The sequence below is a fragment of the Panthera uncia genome, assembly GCF_023721935.1.
Source record: "Panthera uncia isolate 11264 chromosome B2 unlocalized genomic scaffold, Puncia_PCG_1.0 HiC_scaffold_24, whole genome shotgun sequence".
In the NCBI taxonomy this organism is placed as follows: domain Eukaryota; kingdom Metazoa; phylum Chordata; class Mammalia; order Carnivora; family Felidae; genus Panthera; species Panthera uncia.
The window spans coordinates 105,109,763-105,128,036 of NW_026057580.1; the positions used below are offsets into that span (position 1 = coordinate 105,109,763).

General features: G+C 39.7%; 1 protein-coding gene across 14 annotated transcripts in view; it reads right to left on the reverse strand.

Moving 5' to 3' along the window:
- SYNE1 (spectrin repeat containing nuclear envelope protein 1) overlaps positions 1-18,274 on the reverse strand; it is a 477,690-nt gene that overhangs the window by 71,565 nt on the left and 387,851 nt on the right. For all 14 annotated transcript variants that reach the window (XM_049653080.1, XM_049653082.1, XM_049653085.1 and 11 more), the window contains 9 exons: positions 17,621-17,803; positions 16,928-17,074; positions 14,817-14,971; positions 14,248-14,395; positions 11,750-11,844; positions 8,575-8,809; positions 6,432-6,626; positions 2,725-2,850; positions 1-156 (listed from right to left, as the gene is read on the reverse strand). In XM_049653080.1, coding sequence (XP_049509037.1) covers positions 1-156; positions 2,725-2,850; positions 6,432-6,626; positions 8,575-8,809; positions 11,750-11,844; positions 14,248-14,395; positions 14,817-14,971; positions 16,928-17,074; positions 17,621-17,803 — 1,440 coding nt within the window. The remainder of the gene's footprint in view (positions 157-2,724; positions 2,851-6,431; positions 6,627-8,574; positions 8,810-11,749; positions 11,845-14,247; positions 14,396-14,816; positions 14,972-16,927; positions 17,075-17,620; positions 17,804-18,274) is intronic.

The following is an 18,274-nucleotide window of genomic DNA, read 5'->3' on the forward strand; positions in this document are numbered from 1 at the left end:
CTGGTGGCACAGTTCTTCCCACTGTCTCTGCAGAAGCTCCATGCGTTCGTTCAGGATGGAGATATCATCGGCGCTGATGTAGGCACAGAGGGTGTCCTTCAGCAGAGCCAACTGAGCCAAGTCATCTGTCCAGTTCCCAGCTGCATTTTCCAACTCCTAGATTAAAGAAAAAAGCAACAACCCCCCCCCCAAAAACGTGAATACCCATGGATATCTATCATCAATTTCTGAGGTGTATTAGGAATCCCCTCTTGGTACAATGATCTTTCCATCCCATTCTATTTGAACATCTCACTTGGTATCTACTTTATTTGCTCTGATGTAATCTGATACTTGGCCAAGTTCTACTGACAAAACCCCCCGTTGCTTACAGAATCTTCCTATGATCTATTTGCCATTTAATTGATCGTTTTGGCACATCTTTTCTAAGCTGAAGTTTCATCACTGCATGATCTTCTTTACTTTTAAACTGATTTCATAAACGGCTGATCTAGCCTTTATTTTTGTCCTGAGTTACTGATCATGTTAACAAAATATTTTCAAACAAACAAACTCCTAGGTTAACTTTCACCTTCAAACACTATGAAGTTGCTACAGTCTGTGATAGAGACTTAACACAGTTGCTGAAAAGATCCATTGCTATTATTACTCAATTGAAAATAACGGAAATACATTTCCTCTAGGAACACAGATTTCTTCAAGTTACTGAAGAAAATTATGTACTCTGTCCTTTTGGGGAATGATTTAAGAACAAATCCATAAAATACTATTTGGATGAGCTGACGTTGGTTTTTGCATGCTTTGAACCGATGACCAGCTTTGCAATTTGTATAACCTGCTTTTTGCCAGCTGTTGATGCTTTTAGATTCCAGCCAATTTTGTGTATAAATCGAGTATTTCACGTGGCTTTTCCCCTATCTTTTTGTCTCTTCACACAGGAGACAAGTTTCCAAAAGCAAAGGCAATTAACAGTCCTGTTTGAGGCTAACTTCTCAGGCAATTTAGACAAACAAGATTTTAGTCTGAATTTTCCAGGTAATTGCTTTGTTTTGCTGCAAAGGGTGCTTTGGGGAAGAGTAGCAGAGAGCTGGACCAAAATGCATCCTTTTAATCTCTGAACTTAATAGCAGGGTATGTTTGTAACTGTTGTATTTTAGGAGACGAGGTCCCATGGTGACAGTATTTGGCTGAAAGACCAAACCATCCAGGTGGATTAAATATACAGTATTTCTGCTTATATTTGCAGACATTAAACTGTTAAACCAATGTAAAGATTTTTCCCCTTTTAATTCCAATTTCTAGGCCCTAACCCAAACATCAGATATAACCCACGGTGTAAGGATTATAAAAGAAACACCACCACCACCACCAAAAACCAACTGTTTCAGACCCACGGACTCCGTTAGATGAGTCCATGTAGTAAAAATACAGCCTCTGGATTCAGGCAGCCCTGATACTGACTCACTTTGAGACATTATTAAACTTCTAGAAGGCTCAGGTTTCACATCTATAAAACAGAAATAACAGATTGTACTTGTAAGCTTGTGTTTATGCCAACTGAGATAATATTGGCATAATCACTGGCACATCGGAGGAGCCCAATTGATGCTCGTTTGTTTATCAAAATTTTCTTTAATCACTTCTTATAAACTGACAAACGCTTTAATCTTGGCGTATTTCTGAATTTACATCTCAAGATAATATTTTCCTTATTTGCCATCCATGATGTAATTAATGTATATTATCTCTTATTTTTCCTAAACCTGCCTCTTTCAAGTTTCAAAGAATATCCTTAAATTTTAATACTGGTGGAAAATTCTGACATCATGATTTTAAGACTTTTTAAAAAATCAACCTTTCTTTAATGCTTATGACTTCTTAGAGTGAAGCAGAGAACTTCTGCTTAAAATCCAAATCATTTAAGTACGTGTGAAGTTTTAAACAGCATTACTCTAGAGCAGTAATTTGCAACTGACTGGGGAATGCAAAGACATGCATTATTTGGGGGAGAAAGAGCATTTGCAAAGACAGTTTTTACTGGATCTGCACATCGTTCGGCAGAGAACTGCCATCCAAAGACTTCAGCTGACTAGATGGGCATGGACAGAACAAATCCTACAGCCACCAGGTCATTTTGGTCTCCATGAGCTCATGATGCAGGGAGGGGTCTGTATCAGCTCCTGATTTGTTTCCAACTGTGACTTGACAGGTTGACCTTACTCTTTAGGTAGTCAGGGCCCTGAGAGTAACTGAATGACCGTGTCTCTCCATGCTCTGACTGAAATCAGCTACTTAGAGATCCCATTTTCCTTATGGAAGAGTCTGGAGGACAGGGTGTTCCTCCAACGGCCAATTCCCAGGCTGCCAAGCCTCGCTCTTCTTTCCGTAAACTAGACTATTCTGCTGCAACAACTCCCCAGTGTAGATGCTTTAAAAAGACTGTGTTTATTGCCCTTGATCCAGCTTTTAAATATCTTTTAATGCTGTGTTTTCCATTGTCGTTTGCTTTCTCAAGATAATCCATGAACTAGCCTATAATTTCATCAGCTGCAATAAATCAACAACCAAGTTTCACCAGAGTTGCCTGCCCCGACGCAATATCCTAGGAACGTGCATCTACATGCAGACAGCTACAGCAGTTTGACAGAATTAGGCTTTCAGCGGCAACATTACAGCAGAAGCAGACAGGTAAGTGATGGCTAAAACGTCAGTCCAGTAATTCACCTTGCAACGCATCTGCTCTGCATGGAGCTCTTCGTGGTGATCTGGCAGGGGTGGAGACAGCTTCTTTTTGAAAGTTCGTAGCTTCTCCAGAGAATCAGCTATACCATTCTCACATTTTTCCCAGTCCTAGAATGGGAGGAGAAAGAAAGTTCATGGTTTTTTTTTTTTCTTTGTAGGAAACTGGAATGAAGGCCAAACACTCTCCTGAATCCCAGAGAAACAACAAAGATACCCTGGTGAATAACGCGAAGGGGAGTCCACATCCATTTTCACGTAGGCAGCATCAGAACAGCGGGAGTTCTACATTTATGCTATGCCTCAGTTTTCCCTATGAAAATGGGCATACAGACTCGATGACTGTTGGAGGGTTGGAGGAAGCAATGGGTGTGAATGCACCAAATACAATGCCCAGAATATTACGGGGACTCAAAAATGTTATCTGGATCTGAATCAATCCGCAGAGGTTAAGAGTATAATTGTACTATTTTGCCCCTTTCCTAGCCCCATCTATGATGTGTCTACACTACCTCAAATGCTCTATAAGAGATAAAAAAGAGAATATGGAATCTCTTTCAGGATGAAATGTGTTTGAATAAGAAAAGTGAGATGAAATGTAAAAATAATATAACCTTGACTCTGATTCAATTCATTATATGACTAGTATGAGGCACATAAATTTGAATTGTTACAGAACTAGAAATACACAACTACAAAAGGCTGGCACTTGGTGGGCTCTATCTTGATCCTGCTGAAACATGTCACAAAGGGTTGAGTATATAACACATAAAATGGGAAACAATCAGCAAATGGAAGAAGAGAGATAAGGCAAAATGTTAAAAATATACAACTAGTATGCCAAACACTAATGAGTGCTCTGAATAAGAATATCGCCAAGGTGAGTGGTAGATAGAGGCTGGTGGTATACAGAGGGGTAGATCGGTAGATCTCTACAGAGTGACAAAGAATATACATTATGTGGTTATATTTCAGACGGTTACACACCAAACTGGTAACAGTGGATACCTCTGGTGGCAGTATAGAGGAAATTTCATTTTTTACTCTACATACTTCAATTATTACCTGCATTTTTTTCAGACACATGTATTTCTTTCTTTATTAAAAAAAAGTAAAAGAAAAAAATTATTAAAGGAACCATAATGGACCATATCTACAAATTAAGTCCTATCTGGTGTCTCAGAGACAGTTCAAATTAAATTTATCTAAATAGATCTCCTTAATTTTGCCTACTACCTCCCATTCCTGTCTCCCCCCCACCCCTTTCTGGTACCCCACCCCCACCCGCACGTCCAGTGGCCACTCCCCACAACTTAAACTACTGAACTCCCAAGAAAGACAACTAGAAATGCTTTCGGTAGTGAGCATGGTGCCTTTTCCCTCACATTATCTCTTCCTTTGTCACCAGTCTTTTCTCATCTGGGCTCTTTCTATCTCCTCTCCTGACACTTTACTTTTAGTGCAGCAGGCCCATAGGTGCTATGAGCGCACCTGTCTTCTGTAAGAAGTGCTGACTAAAGCACCTCCCTACCCAAAAGGTCTTTTGGTTTCTAACCAGACTGAGTATTTGGCCCAAGATTCTCACTGCACTTTTAAATTCCTCCAGGGAACTTCCTAGAGTGCATAACCACATTCTCTCTTTCCATTTACCAGAAACAAACAAACAAAAACAAACAAAAAAACCACAAACTGTCAGTCTTGGACAGATCTGTTCCAATTCCCCCCTGTTGAAGTATCTCAGTATTCCCAGGCTACAATGAGTTCATTAATGCTCAGCATAGTGAGATCTTCTTACTAAATTCAGCAGCATTCTCCATGCACTCTTCACAGTCTGAAACCTATCCACATGCCATCGATTAATGTTCATTGATCTAAACGAGAAAAGGCCAGTTTCCTATTTTCCATAATAAAACTAAGAGGCAACAGGAAAGCATGTGAACATATAGGCCATAGAATTATATAATCACTGTATTCCTGGCATATTTACTCAGAGCATTAAATCAAGAGCTAAACACAGGTAAGCACCATAGCTGTGGTATGAAGATACACTAAGATAAAGAAAATGACATTAACATTAGAATTTAGCTGCATAAATTTCTTCTTAGGCAATTAGGTCCTCATGTCTGATTTAAAATAAAATCAACTTAACAAAATAAACTAAAAAATAAAATAAAATCAACTTTAACAAGAATAAGGATTCCCCTTTCCAAGGATGGCTTGGATTCTGAAGCTATAACCCCGTCTTTTTGCTACATGAATTACAAGGGACTAGCAAGATGGCATGGTCTGTGATCATCTATCAAAGCGGACGGACATCTTACACGCCAACAGACAGACTGGCGAGAAAAGTGAATGCAGTGACTCAGCCATTTCGCCTTATTAAATTCTCGGGGGTGCGTCCAAAAAACACATTGCAAATAAAGAAAAATATAGGATTAACATGATCTCTACAGAATGAGTTACAATGTTTTTAATCCTTTCCTGAAAGCAAAAAAGAAGAAAAAAGAATCAGGCGTATTGTATTACTGATGAATTGCGCTGTGCGCAAATAAAAGTTCTTTATCAAACGTTCAGTGGTATTTTTGATGGAGTGTTTCCTACACAGAAGGTAATATATTATTAAATAAAATCCAACAGAATAAACCCAATGGGTGTGCATACTTTAAGTATTATAAAAGCAAAACGTGTTCCATTCCCTTTGGTTATTACCTGTGATCCAAAAAAGTGGCAGGCCAAACTTAATAGATAATTTTGTTAAAGTGTTGGTGATTATCAACATATACAAAACTTTACTCCTTAGCTCTGTTCACTTTTTGATACGATAATACCAACAATGACAATTACCGTCATTTACTGAATGCCCAAATGTGCAGGTATCGTGCCGCCTGTTTCACCTTCATTATATCATTAAATCCTCACGATGCCATGTGCAGGAGGGGTTATCATACCCACGCTATAGAGGAGGAAACTGAGGCTTAGACAGGTTGAGTTAACCAGGTTACTTGGTTTATTATGCTTTTAACTTGGATTTATCTGAGTAGAGACCATGCTCTTTTTCCAATGCATGTATCATCATGTTTTATATATAGTATTATCAAGTGAGGGGGGAGAAAACTGGATTGTGGGGGGTCTGGATAAATCTACATCTCCCTGAACTTGCAGTGTGATCAGTATGCTCTCTGTATCCAACGAAAGGCTTAATATACCTCCCGAATTTTATCTCGTAGCAACGTATTTGGATAAGTGAAAATGAAATCAAGAGTATCTTCTTGGATAGGTTTTTCTTGCTATAAAATAAGAGATATCGATCTTAAAAACCACTTTAGAGTCTCAGATCAGGGAGTGGAATCTACTCCTTGCATTCCTGTTTGGATTTATAAAGTCATCACACGGTTCTTGGCTTAGCACGGACCATTAATCAGAATTCATCACTTGGACAGACTTATTAGACTTAAAACTACTTAGTGGGGGGATTTTTCTGCAAGACACATTGCTGAAAACTAGGAAACGTCTCCAGCTCGTGCAAGACAGGACAAAGTCTTAAATAAGACAGAGGGTATCAAAAACCTGCAGGGTGTGAGTTAATCTTCGCATCATCTGATTCGAAAGCTAACAACAGGACGAAGCAGCGCAACCACCTGTGTGGCTCCTTAAACTGCATCAGGTCTCTAGGAGGAAGGAGATGAACTTACTTTCAGCAGGAAGGCCAGCTTTTTCTTCTGTTCCTCCAGACGCACACTGGCCGATCTCCATTTCTCTTGGATTTCAGCGAGTTCCGCCTGCAAGGCGGCCTCAGCTCCACTGTCGGCCGAGAGCAGAAGCTGCTTGCCAGCCTCCACTGTTAGGATGTAGCTGCCTTGTTGTCGCAGGAACACTTTTTCTTTGAACTGAAAGGAACCGTTGCTTTTTACTTTCTCATTCTTTTCTTCACCATATCCCTATTCCAAGGATTTTTAAACGACTCTACGGGTTTTCATACATAGCACGCCCCCTCGATACAACAAACACTACTGAGCGCGTACTCTGGGCACGAATGAAGCAATGTATACACACGAGTGAGGATTCGACAGGGGGAGGCTTAGTTTCTGTCCCCAAATTAAATGCAGTCACAATGCAATATGAAAACTGCCCCATGAGACTGATGCGTAGGGAACCCACTCCTACATATTTTAAGTTTTATTATGGTCTTTTTATTTCTTCTGCCGAAAACATTTAGGACACTTGTTTGATACAAACAACCGATTCCAAGAAAGACCAGTGCTCAAATATCTAACCCATGTGGATGCAAGACAGGCTTCCTCGAAGGGAAAAGGCTTCATGAGTCTTACAGACATAGGAACACGACTAGATTAAGAAGGACCCGGTGTGAGGAGGGCCAGGAGTCAGTCAGAGGAATCCTTCCACACAGAGAAATGAAGATGGGAAAATTTGCCATTGAGATAAAGATGATGAATTCAGGATCCTGGATGCAGTTTTCAGGGGGAATGCAGTATGCGGGTGACAGAGCGGCAGAAGAGGACACAAGACCACACTTGCAAAGGCATTTTTTTTTTTTTAATAGTGAAAGTGACCGAAATTCACAGGGGAATATTAAGCAAGGAAGTGATGTGTTTGGATTACAACACTTTGCAGGAGGGTAGAAGACAGAATGGCAGGTGGGCATATATTGGATATACTAACAGGTTAGAAAGCTGTCGTCTACGGGGCACCTGGGTGGCTCAGTCAGTTGAGCGTCCAACTTCGGCCTAGGTAATGATCTTGTGAGTTCAAGCCCCGCATCCGGCTCTGTGCTGACAGCTCAGAGCGTGAAGCCTCCTTCAGATTCTGTATCTCGCTCTCGCTCTCTGCCTCTCCCCCATTCACGCTCTGTCTGTCTCTCTCTCAAAAATAAATAAACATTAAAAAAAGAAGAAGAAGAAGAAGAAAGCTATCATCTATCATGAGCACGGCTAAGGCAGTGGCAGTGGGAATATATTAGATATGGGAAGGGAGAGGAAAAGAATATAGCTCTAGAGCACCTCCCAGGGTCCAAGTGATAGAAGCGTTAGCCGCTGCCAGACATTTCCTTGAGCTGGGGATGTGGGAAATGGACTGCTGGAGAATGGCTGGTCCTGAGATCACAGGCCCTGCTGGAAGCTGGAACCCATGGTGCACACTAGGTCTGTATGCACACATATATAATCTGAATATATAAGTTGAAAGCTCAGGAGGTAGATGGGACTAGAAGATACCACGCTGGCCCTTCTCTGCTGGTAGCAGGCAGACACATGTGTGGATGAGGTCTCCCAGAGAAGCGAGGAGAAAGAAAGCAGAGAGCAGTGACCGCCAAAGCAAAAGGAGACCATAAAACATACTGGGAAGCACTGATAAGAGCACTAGCACGTATCTGTCTAAGGGGCTGGAGTCCCCAGTTCCCAGATAGATGGAAGTACGGAGCCAAGCCAGGAATGGACAAAAAGCTGAGACAGGACCTAGACTTTTATCTTTTCCGGAATGCTTAAGTTACACATTTACGTTGCTCGTGAGTATAATCAATGCGGTGTTCCTTTCCCGGCCACTGCCTTTGCCTCCATGCTGGGGATTAGTGAGCTGCTGGGAGGCACTGGTGTGGAAAGTGGAGAGGGTCTGTAAGCAGCTGGGCCCGACCAGACAGAGTGTCGTCACCATACACGGGCTTTGTAATGCAATCGTATTGTGTGTTACTGTTGACACTCGGGAACAATGATTGTCCTCATTCCAGTGTCACTCCAGAATCCTTGCGAAGAACTGAGGCGAGGGTAAAGCGTGCAGTGGAAACACAGAAGAGGTTTAAAGACCGTGTGTTTTGCACCTTACCTGCACTTCATCAAAGAGGGTCCTTGCCTGCTGCAGTGGTATTGGGACACTTCCGAGAGCACTCACGGGAAGATAGGACACTTCAACCAACCATTTACGAAGCTTTTCTGCCATCTCCCTGTACCGCCTCCACTGGCGAATTTGGCTGTCGATGATGCCCCTCCTTTGCTGGGCCCTGCGAATCACTCCCTGCCACTGATTGCTGAGAAGGGTCAGTTTCAGGTTGAATTCATCCCTGGTGCGGAAATAATTACATAGGGAGGAAACTGTGTTACCCTGGGTACATTTTCATAATCAGACATGCCTACACACAATGTGCATATGCTTGGTGACCCTAAGCCCTGAGAAGTGAGTTAGGGCAGAGGTTTTCAAATATCATTCCAGGATCTGTTACTGGGTCTATTTCAAGTCATTTTTAAAATTTATAGCAGTCAAACTATTGGTTTTGGCAAACAGTGAGTATTTTCATGTCTCAGCACAGGTTAAAGGCATATCTGTAAAGTCACTGTCATCTCTTCTCTCCCTGAGTACACAAGAGGTGGGGAGCATTGGGTAGTGACACCACGGGAATTTGCCCAAACCCTAAGAAGTGTATGCAGCAGGAGGCGACATCTTGTTCGTGCTACAGCGGGGAGAAAATGAGGACCAAAACTTATTTATACACTTCAGTTTTCAGCCAGAATTATAAGCCACTTTGGATGAACAACACGGGGTTATTTCAGCCAGAATCATAAGCCACTTAAATAAAACCATGTTATTTAAAAATGTTTCTTTAAAACTGTCCTTGGAAACTCTCTGTATTCTCTTACAGTAAACAGCCCTAATCTTTAGCAAATTATTCTACATATGAATCTAGATCGTCCCCTCTACATGTTAAGCCTACTTCATTTTGTTCTTAGAAAAATGCAAACTATCTAGTTATCATTGTCTGTATGAAGGTTGTCCATATACTTAAAGAGAGTAAGTTTTATGTAAGTGTTCTTAACTTCAGGCTAAATAATCTCAGACCTTTTAGTTTGTCCTTCCTACATCTGTGTTTTCAACCTTAAAAAGGGGGTTGGTAGTTCTCTACGAAGTGTTAATTTGTGGTTCTACAATTCGTTTGTCCTATATCAAATAGAATGAATTTCTCTGTAGATTAGAGCATTATTCACCTTTGAATACTAAAGTGTAACATCACTTGTTTTTTCTCTATCACGTAAGTTTTCCTTTTCTTCCCTTCCATATACTATTTTCTCCTCTTGAGGGTGGCTTCCAATCTGAGCTTGACTTACTGTTCTGGACCCCTACATTCTTGACACCTCTCATTATCTAGGCCCACTATACACCTTGGTTTTGTAAACCAAATGTATTATTGGTGCTTCTTGCTTCTGAAAGGAAATTCTGATAGTAATAATCTAATTGCAGTAGAATCAAATGTGATGAATTAGGTTCATGAAACTCCCCCAGAAGTTACAAGCATCCATCATCTCCGAAAACATTTAACTGCAGGACTTGAGAACGTCCTGCAACATGAAAAGTACGCTGCACAGTACTTTCCCCCGCAGGCCACCATCCACCATGTCTTTGGAGCCCTTGTCCTCAACAGTCCTGAGCTTCCTGCCAGTGTGAGGAAGTACTTACCACATGACACTGTCCCTGTGGCTGAACTTGAACTCTCAACACGAAATTTAGAAATGAACTTTTAAAACACAATACATTCCTAATCTGGGGCTTTCGCGCTCTAATCCGAATTTTTTTTTTTCCTTTCAACTTTGAGAATTATCCTTGGTTCAACCCTCCCATTTTCTTCTTTTTGGTGTTTCTCCTTAACTGTTAACATTTACAATTGAATAGATGTTGGCTTGTACATGATTTTTAAATTTTGTTTTACTTCCTCACTTAAACTTTTATAATACTGTTATAGAGTTGATCAAGGGAGGCTAAAGCAAGAATAAGCTAATTGAATTTGAATTTGTTTTATTTTGAAGGCCTTAAATTTTCAGTAAAGCCCGTGTTTAAGTCTGGCTCACTTTGAACAGAATAAATATGGATTCAGCATTTTTGTATCCTTTGGATAATTACCTAGTAGTTTTCAATTGCTGGGTTGTGATGAGTCACTGGGTTGTCCTCCTGAATCTAATACTACACTGTATGTTAACTAACTTGAATTTAAATACATAATTTTTTAGAAAAGAGTAAATACGTTATCATATTTTGTTGTTCCATAGCATGACCATGAAAATGTTCCATGTTACCTCCAAAGAAATATCCACTCAAAACTGAAATTGCTTCCAAAACATTAAAAAAAAAAAAAAAACCTTTTAATAAAAACAATGATTTATGTTCTGTTTTGTTTGTTTTTGTTTTTTCATTTTTGAAAAAAACACTAAGTTAATTCTAATCACGGTTACTGGGCCTTAATATGGGAGAGATGATTTTATGTAATAAATGCAGTTATACTCCAATATCACCACATAAAGTCGATGCAATAGACTATTGTTCCCAGGAAATGTAAACACAGTATGAAATGGTCAATTCATATACCAGAAGTCGAAAGATGAGCTAGATTTTGCCTCTTCATTTTTAATAAAGAGGCAATCTGCTAAGTAAATGAAGAGGAAGCAGGATTTCAGTTTGTGTGTCTGCTGCCTTAAGGCAGCCAACCATTTTCAAACCTGGAATTACCATGCTATGGGAAAGCTGTCTGGTCCTGACTAAAAACCAGCTACTTAGCTGAGTGACCTTGGTCACATCAGTTCACATTTCTGGACCTCAAGTTTTCATCTATAAGTAAGAGAGATGATCTAGTGATCTCTATGCTCCCTTGAGGATACAATTTCTGTAGCTGTATGAGAATATTAGAAGCATCTGTTTATAAACCATTGATACATCATCGATACAATTTGTTCTGATCTATTCATTAATTCCAGTCTCCTGCAGAGGTCTGGAGAAGGTTGGCTAGGTGATTTCCAATTACTCTCTGTCCTTTATATAATATAATAGCAGTTCTTAAAGAAGACTCAATACTCACTCATTTCCGAGATTCAGACAAGCCTCTCCTTCAATTACTGAGGCTCCATTGCAGCACAATTGCCTTAGGAAGATTAGATACATGCCCTCTAATCTGCTCATTAAAGAGAAAATAACTAATTCACTGGAAACTTTCTTCATAATAATATATCAAGGATCCTACCTGTCATCAACTTGACCTTGTTCTAGAAGACGCTGCCCATCAATAATGATCGAGTGCAAAATCTGCTGACGACTGAACATCTCTGCTTGAAACAACTATTATTTGAAAAATAGAAAAACATACTTTAGAGTTCCCAATTTCAGTGACCAGTTTTCTGGTAACTTTCCAAAAATTCTGGTTTTAGCAAAGCTTTGAAAAATGTTTCCAGTTGAATCAGGATATGTGTAAAATCCTGCAGTATAGAAATAATGCATTAAAAAAATTTTTTAGTGTTTATTTTTGAGAGAGAGACGGAGTGCAAGTGGGGTACAGGCAAAGAGAGAGAGGGAGACACAGAATCTGAAGCAGGCTCCAGGCCCTGAGCTGTCAGCACAGAGCCTGACGCGGAGCTTGAACTCACAAGCCGCGAGATCGTGACCTGAGCCCAAGTTGGACACTCAACCGACTGAGCCACCCAGGCACCCCGAAATAATATATTTTTAAACAACCAATTAAGATATACTTAAAGTTTCATTTTTGTTTAGTAAAACTAAGTGACTAAAGGTAGAATTATGTTTCACTTCTTTCAAAATCACCTAATAACATTAAGTGTCAACACATAATTAGTATTCTGTTTTTTTTTCAGATAGGGAATAGCTTAAGATCTTTTAGAAAGTTGAAAAGACTTTAAAACCTCACATTTTTTAAGTCACTGTTTTTTAACTTAATTTGGTTAATAAAATTTTTTCGCTAAAAAAATTCAACAGAAAGTTTGTCAAATTATTTCCACAGTTAAGAGATAGTTTTATCTCTTATCACAGTTTTATTGAGATAATAATTCACATGCCTTAACAATTCACCTACTTAGAGTCTATAATTTCAGGACTTTAATTATGCTCCCAGAGTTGGGCACACACCACGACAATCAATTTTAGACTATTTTCTTTAGACCATTACCCTGAAAAGAACTCCACACTCAGCAATCACTCTCCATTTCTTCCCAGTCCATGAGCACTAGGTAATCACTAACATTTTCTGTGTCTATGCATTTGCCTACTCTGGATATTTCATGTAAATAGCATCCTGCCTGTCTTTTGTGACTGGCTTCTTTCCACTTAGCATAATGTTTTCAATGTTGACCATGTGAAGTATGTATCATCACCACATTCCTTTTGATTGCTGAATAGTATTCCACACATTTTACTTATTCATTCATCAGCTGATGGATATTTAAGTTGTTCCCACTTGTGGGTTACTATAAATAACACTGATATGGACGATATTCTTGCACAAGTTTTTCTGGACACATATTTTCATTTCTCTTGGGTATAAAGTTAAGAGTAGAATTATTGAGTCATATGGTAACTCTGTTTAATATTTTCAGGAACTGTCCAACTGTTTTCCAAAGCAGCTTCACCATTTTACATCCCCACCAGTAGCATGAGGATTCCAATTTCTATACACCCTCATCAACACATGCTGTCTTTTTCATCATAGTCATCGTAGTGGATATAAAGTGATAGCTGACTTTAGTTTTGATTCATTTTCTTTTATTCCATTCTAAGTCACCTTGATAAAAATGGACTTAAAAATACCCTCTACATTTTTAAATTCTCTATTTTTAAAATTTAAGGAAAATGCTTTAAAATTAGTTTTATTCTTTTTTTTGTGTGAGAGAGAGAGAGAGAGAGCAAGAGCACACAAACTGGGGAGATAGGCAGAGGGAGAGAGAGAGAGAGAGAGAGAGAGAGAGAGAGAGAGAGAATCTTAAGCAGGTTCCACACTGAATGTGGAGCTCAATGCAGGGCTTGATCTCACGATTGTGAGATCATGACCTGAGGTGAAATCAAGAGTCCAGTGCTCAACTGACTGAGCCACCCAGATGCCCCTAGTTTCACTCTCTTTTAAGCTCTGCATTAAGCTTTTCTCTGCCTTTAAGTAAATCCTATCTCTCTCTCCATTTGCGTATATTTCATAAGTACATGGGACAATTTAGTTATACCAGGAAACCGAGACTAATAGCAAATTAATTAATTTGCTTTTCGCACACAGTTCTCTCTTCAGTGTTTCTTAAGAAATAATTATAATGAGTCTTGACCAAGAGGTACACTTGGAGATATCTGGTACGGAAATGCTTTTTACAGAACACACAATTTTCATTTATCAAAGACTCGTGATCAAGGCATAATTTCTTAATCAACTAGCCTCGGCAATATTAATGTAGTATGTAACTCAGTTCAAAAATTGTCTTTCTGCATTCCTTCCACAGACACCCCTGATCCCTCTCCCCACCCCTCACCCCCCATAAGGAGACTTTTACCACAATTCCGGCAGTATACATCACAGGATATTGACGCCTGACACATTTTTAAAGCCAACTATGGAAACAAAGTACTGGACCACACTTTTGCAATTAAGATGGGAAAACTCCAAGCTTAAGAGCTATCAACACAAGATACAGTGTTTGAACTCCTCCACATGGCATTGTTATTACCCGAAAACCCACTGGCATAACCTACCTCATGTGCTCTCTGCTGCTCCAAAAGATGCTGATAATTGCCAGAAATCTCTACTGCTAACTTTTGTTCCGTTTGAACCAGGAATTCCATCCATGTTTCACATTTTTCCAAGAAAGTCTGATGTTGTAGCAAAAACGACTGCAACTTACTGACAGACCAAAGGAAAAAGAATATGATTATGTTTTTGTTCTTATATTGTTAGCATATAAAACTAGATTAAATGAATATCCTCTGCCTCTACTTCTAAATTGACCACCACAAAGTTTTCACCTCAGGTAGTAAAATTAAAAAAAAAGAAAAGAATAAAAGTTTAAAGTGGTAAGTTTTAAGAATGATAAAATTATGTATGTATCTTTGATAATTCTTATATGAGTTTTCTTTTTAAAATTTTTTTGTTCCAACAATTTTTAGTACCTTAGGCACGGGCAACCATTTCACTGAATCTGCCACTTCCGGTTCAAGTTTTGTAAGTATCATTGGAAAGACTCGGAACTTATAAATGTACACAAGCCATGCACTCATTTCTACTGATCTATCAGAGTGGCCAAAACATCTCTTGGTTACTCTACCTGAATCTCTCTGTTGTCTGAGAGGAGATCAGAGACCAGTGCCGGTTCAGATTTTGCATCCTTTTGATTTCTTTATCATTCAGGGGTAGCCTATATCCAAGCTCATTTAGACGGTCTAAATCTGGGGCCATGCTGCTGAATTTTAACATCTGTCCCTGAAAGCAAGATTTAAAAGCCAGTTTAGCACTATGGTAAGAAAAGGCAGAGTTCTTTCACGCTGCACAGTGGACTTCAGATTTCTGGAAGAAGCCAGTCTTTGGGCTCCTATGCGTTTCTAGGCCACTTACTTGTAATCTCCAGAGCTGCAGATAAAAAAGAGCTACATCTCCTAATCAGTTTCCAGTGCTTCTGCTGCAATTGCTTTTACAGCTACTTACTTGGTTTCATTGAACATGTAGGTAGTTTATGTGTATTATTTACTTGGTCTATTTACTCATAAGTAATTCTTGGTAACTGATGAAGGATGGAAATTATGCTGATGACTGAAAAGGCTTATTTCTTACCCTGTATATTCCGTGTATCTGTGCTATTCTGCTCCATTATTATCTAACACCAATAATAACATTTTTAATAGCAACAACTATAATAGTAATAGCTACCATTCCTTAAGCACTTATTATAAACCAAGTATTATCATAAGAGCTTTACAGGTAATAACTCATTTGCGAAACAATACCATAAGGTAAGTACCACTACTATTCCGATTTCAGGATGGGAGACAAGATGCTGAGAATCTGTAAGTAAATTGCGCAAGGCCCCCCAGCTAGCAGGTGGCAGGTCTGGGTAACAGGAGCTGTGGACCTCTTGCTAGATGGAACACGATCCCATTCAAGTTTGGAAGCCACCACACATTATTTCACAGCTTCAGTTTTAGGTCCTTGGCCCCAATCCCAAAGTTGGTGAGACTCAGCTGACAATGCCATCTAGGCTTTCAGATCTCAAACATAGGACAAGGCTGTCTTTTCTGTTTTTCGTGTGGGCATCTATAACCCCATCTAGGAAACCAGCTACAGGAGGAAGGAAATGTCAGGACACCTTTGGCTGTGTGTTTTCTCTTTTCATGCTCTGAAATAGGCTCATTACCCTGCAGACAGAATAAATCTTCCCAAGTGTTGAAGCCAAAAGCTTAACAACCAAATGGCAGAATTTCCATGGACAGATATCACATGAACAAAACTCACATGCCATGGTCCTTCTCATGGGGCTTACAGACTGTAAGATACTCTTCTAATAATAGAGTCACAATACTATTCCACAACAGTAGTCACCTGATCACATGAACATAATTAACTGGTGTGAAAAAAAAATTTAAGAAAAAAAAAATAGTGTACTTTGGAAGTGTGTCCCTGGGGACCCTGACCATGAACAAAAGAAAAACTTTCTTAAGAGAGTGACATTGAACAAAATGACCGAAAGTTAATTCCTTTTGGTGGGAAGGGAGTTGGTGGGGCAAAAAAAGGAATTCCAGAAAGGGGAACATAGTGTGTTTCCACAGAAGCACTGTGATGGATGCTGAGATGGATGAGGCCCTGAAGAAGGTGCAAGCCAGGTACCCTGGGCCTGATAATCCACACCGGTCTTTACCCTGGGAGAGCAGTGGGGACCCGCAGAGGGTTTTAAGCAGAGGAAAAAGACAACGAACTTGGCATGTCTATGGTGTTATTTTATTTACTGACTGTTTAAAATAGTTCATAATTAAGTAAAACCTTTTAGAAGAAGATCATTCTGGCCGCTGTGGGCTGGAGGGGGAGGAGTGGCTGCAAGGAGAGTCACGGAGGCTGTTGCCAGTATCTGAGAGACAGGGGGCTTGTGTAGGAGAGGAAGGTAGAGACGGGGATGGAGGTTCCGTGGGCTACGAAGGAGGAGGTTGCCCACTGGGCATGGGAAGAAGTGAGAAGCAGCACTGAGTTGGGATCCTGGGGCTGCTCCTGGCCAGGCTCCCACCGCAGTCTGTGAAATCAGTGCGTGCTCACTCCAGGAAAACAGAGCTGGCAAGGGTTTCTTTGGAAGCTCAAAATAAAAAGTAGGCCTATCTTAGGAGTTGTGAGTATTCCTTAAGATTTTGGGGACAAAAGATAGAAGATCTGGGGCTAGGATTTGAAAGCACTTACCTTAAGTTCTTCCATCCTTTGCTGGATGGTCGAGAGGTCAGAAGAGTGGCCAGGGTCCTGCCCTTGCAATATTTCTTCCGCTTCTACTATCCAGGCCTCCAAAGCTTCTAAACTCTTGGTAAAGGTTTCATAGTCAAGAACTCCAGCCTTTTTTTCCCACAAAAGAAAACTGATATTTAGAAATCTAGTTAAAGGGTAAGTGGGCATTGAAATTACTTTTCATATCGTTGTGTCAAAGTGCCACCCTCAAGATGCCTTTCCTAAAGAAACAAGGCTATATGATTTAAACTTTCTTCTCTTTATTAACGTAATTTTTTGAAAACAGAATTATTCCTATGTACCATTTATGAATGAACTAAAGTTATTTGTAAAATATACTTCCAAACAGAAATATATTCTGATTCTTGGCAAAAACTTGCTATATAAACATGAATGTCAATATTAAAGCCACTTAGTGTTTTTTAGTTGAACACATTTTACTCAGTGCTCTAGAAGGAGGCATTGGTTCAGGGGCAAAATTACACTGGAAAGGACAGTGCAAGATGCCCACCTTCCCTTGTCCCCACTGGAACTTCCAAGTTTGTCTACTTTTTAATTCTTTGCTCTTGAAAGAGGCAAGGTCTCAACGATGGAAAAATTTTCTTTTCCTGTGTTGAGGCTCAGATGTTATAGAACGCCCGATTTATAACACACCTGTAACATGGTCTGCTGCTTGCAGAGAGCCTGTTCTAGGGCACATAAGCGTTGACTCAAGGACAGCTGATCGGATTGAATGGTTGATGCTGCTGAAGCATCCACTTGTTGCTTGAGCTGCTCTCCCAGCTCACGGAGAACAAAAAGGGAATCCTTCACTGTCCCCAGGCCTTTGAGGAGATCCTATAGACGATGAAAATATGCCATTATGCAACAACATGCTAAGGGTACTCCTTAAACTGATAATCAGCAAAGGTCCACACGTCTAGAGGCACTCAGTTCTTACTTTGTCGATTTATTACACTAAATCACCTTCATCTGCAGAAAAATGATCAAGCATTAAATCTGATATTTAAAACCAGATGGGTGCTAACATTTTTAGAGATAAATGTGCTATTCTTATAATAAAAATCACATAGGTTCATTGTAGGACATCAGGGGAACTGCAGAGAAACATACATAAACAAGAAGAAACACGACTACAAGTAGAGCCAATAATGAAACATTTGGGCAGTTTTTCCTATCTTTTCCTGTAGTTGATATCAAATCAACAACACAGTGCTACACTGGGTGTTGTGTGGAAACCAATTTGACAATAAATTTCACATTAAAAAAATAATAAAAAAATAAAGTTAAAAAAAACACAGTGCTACA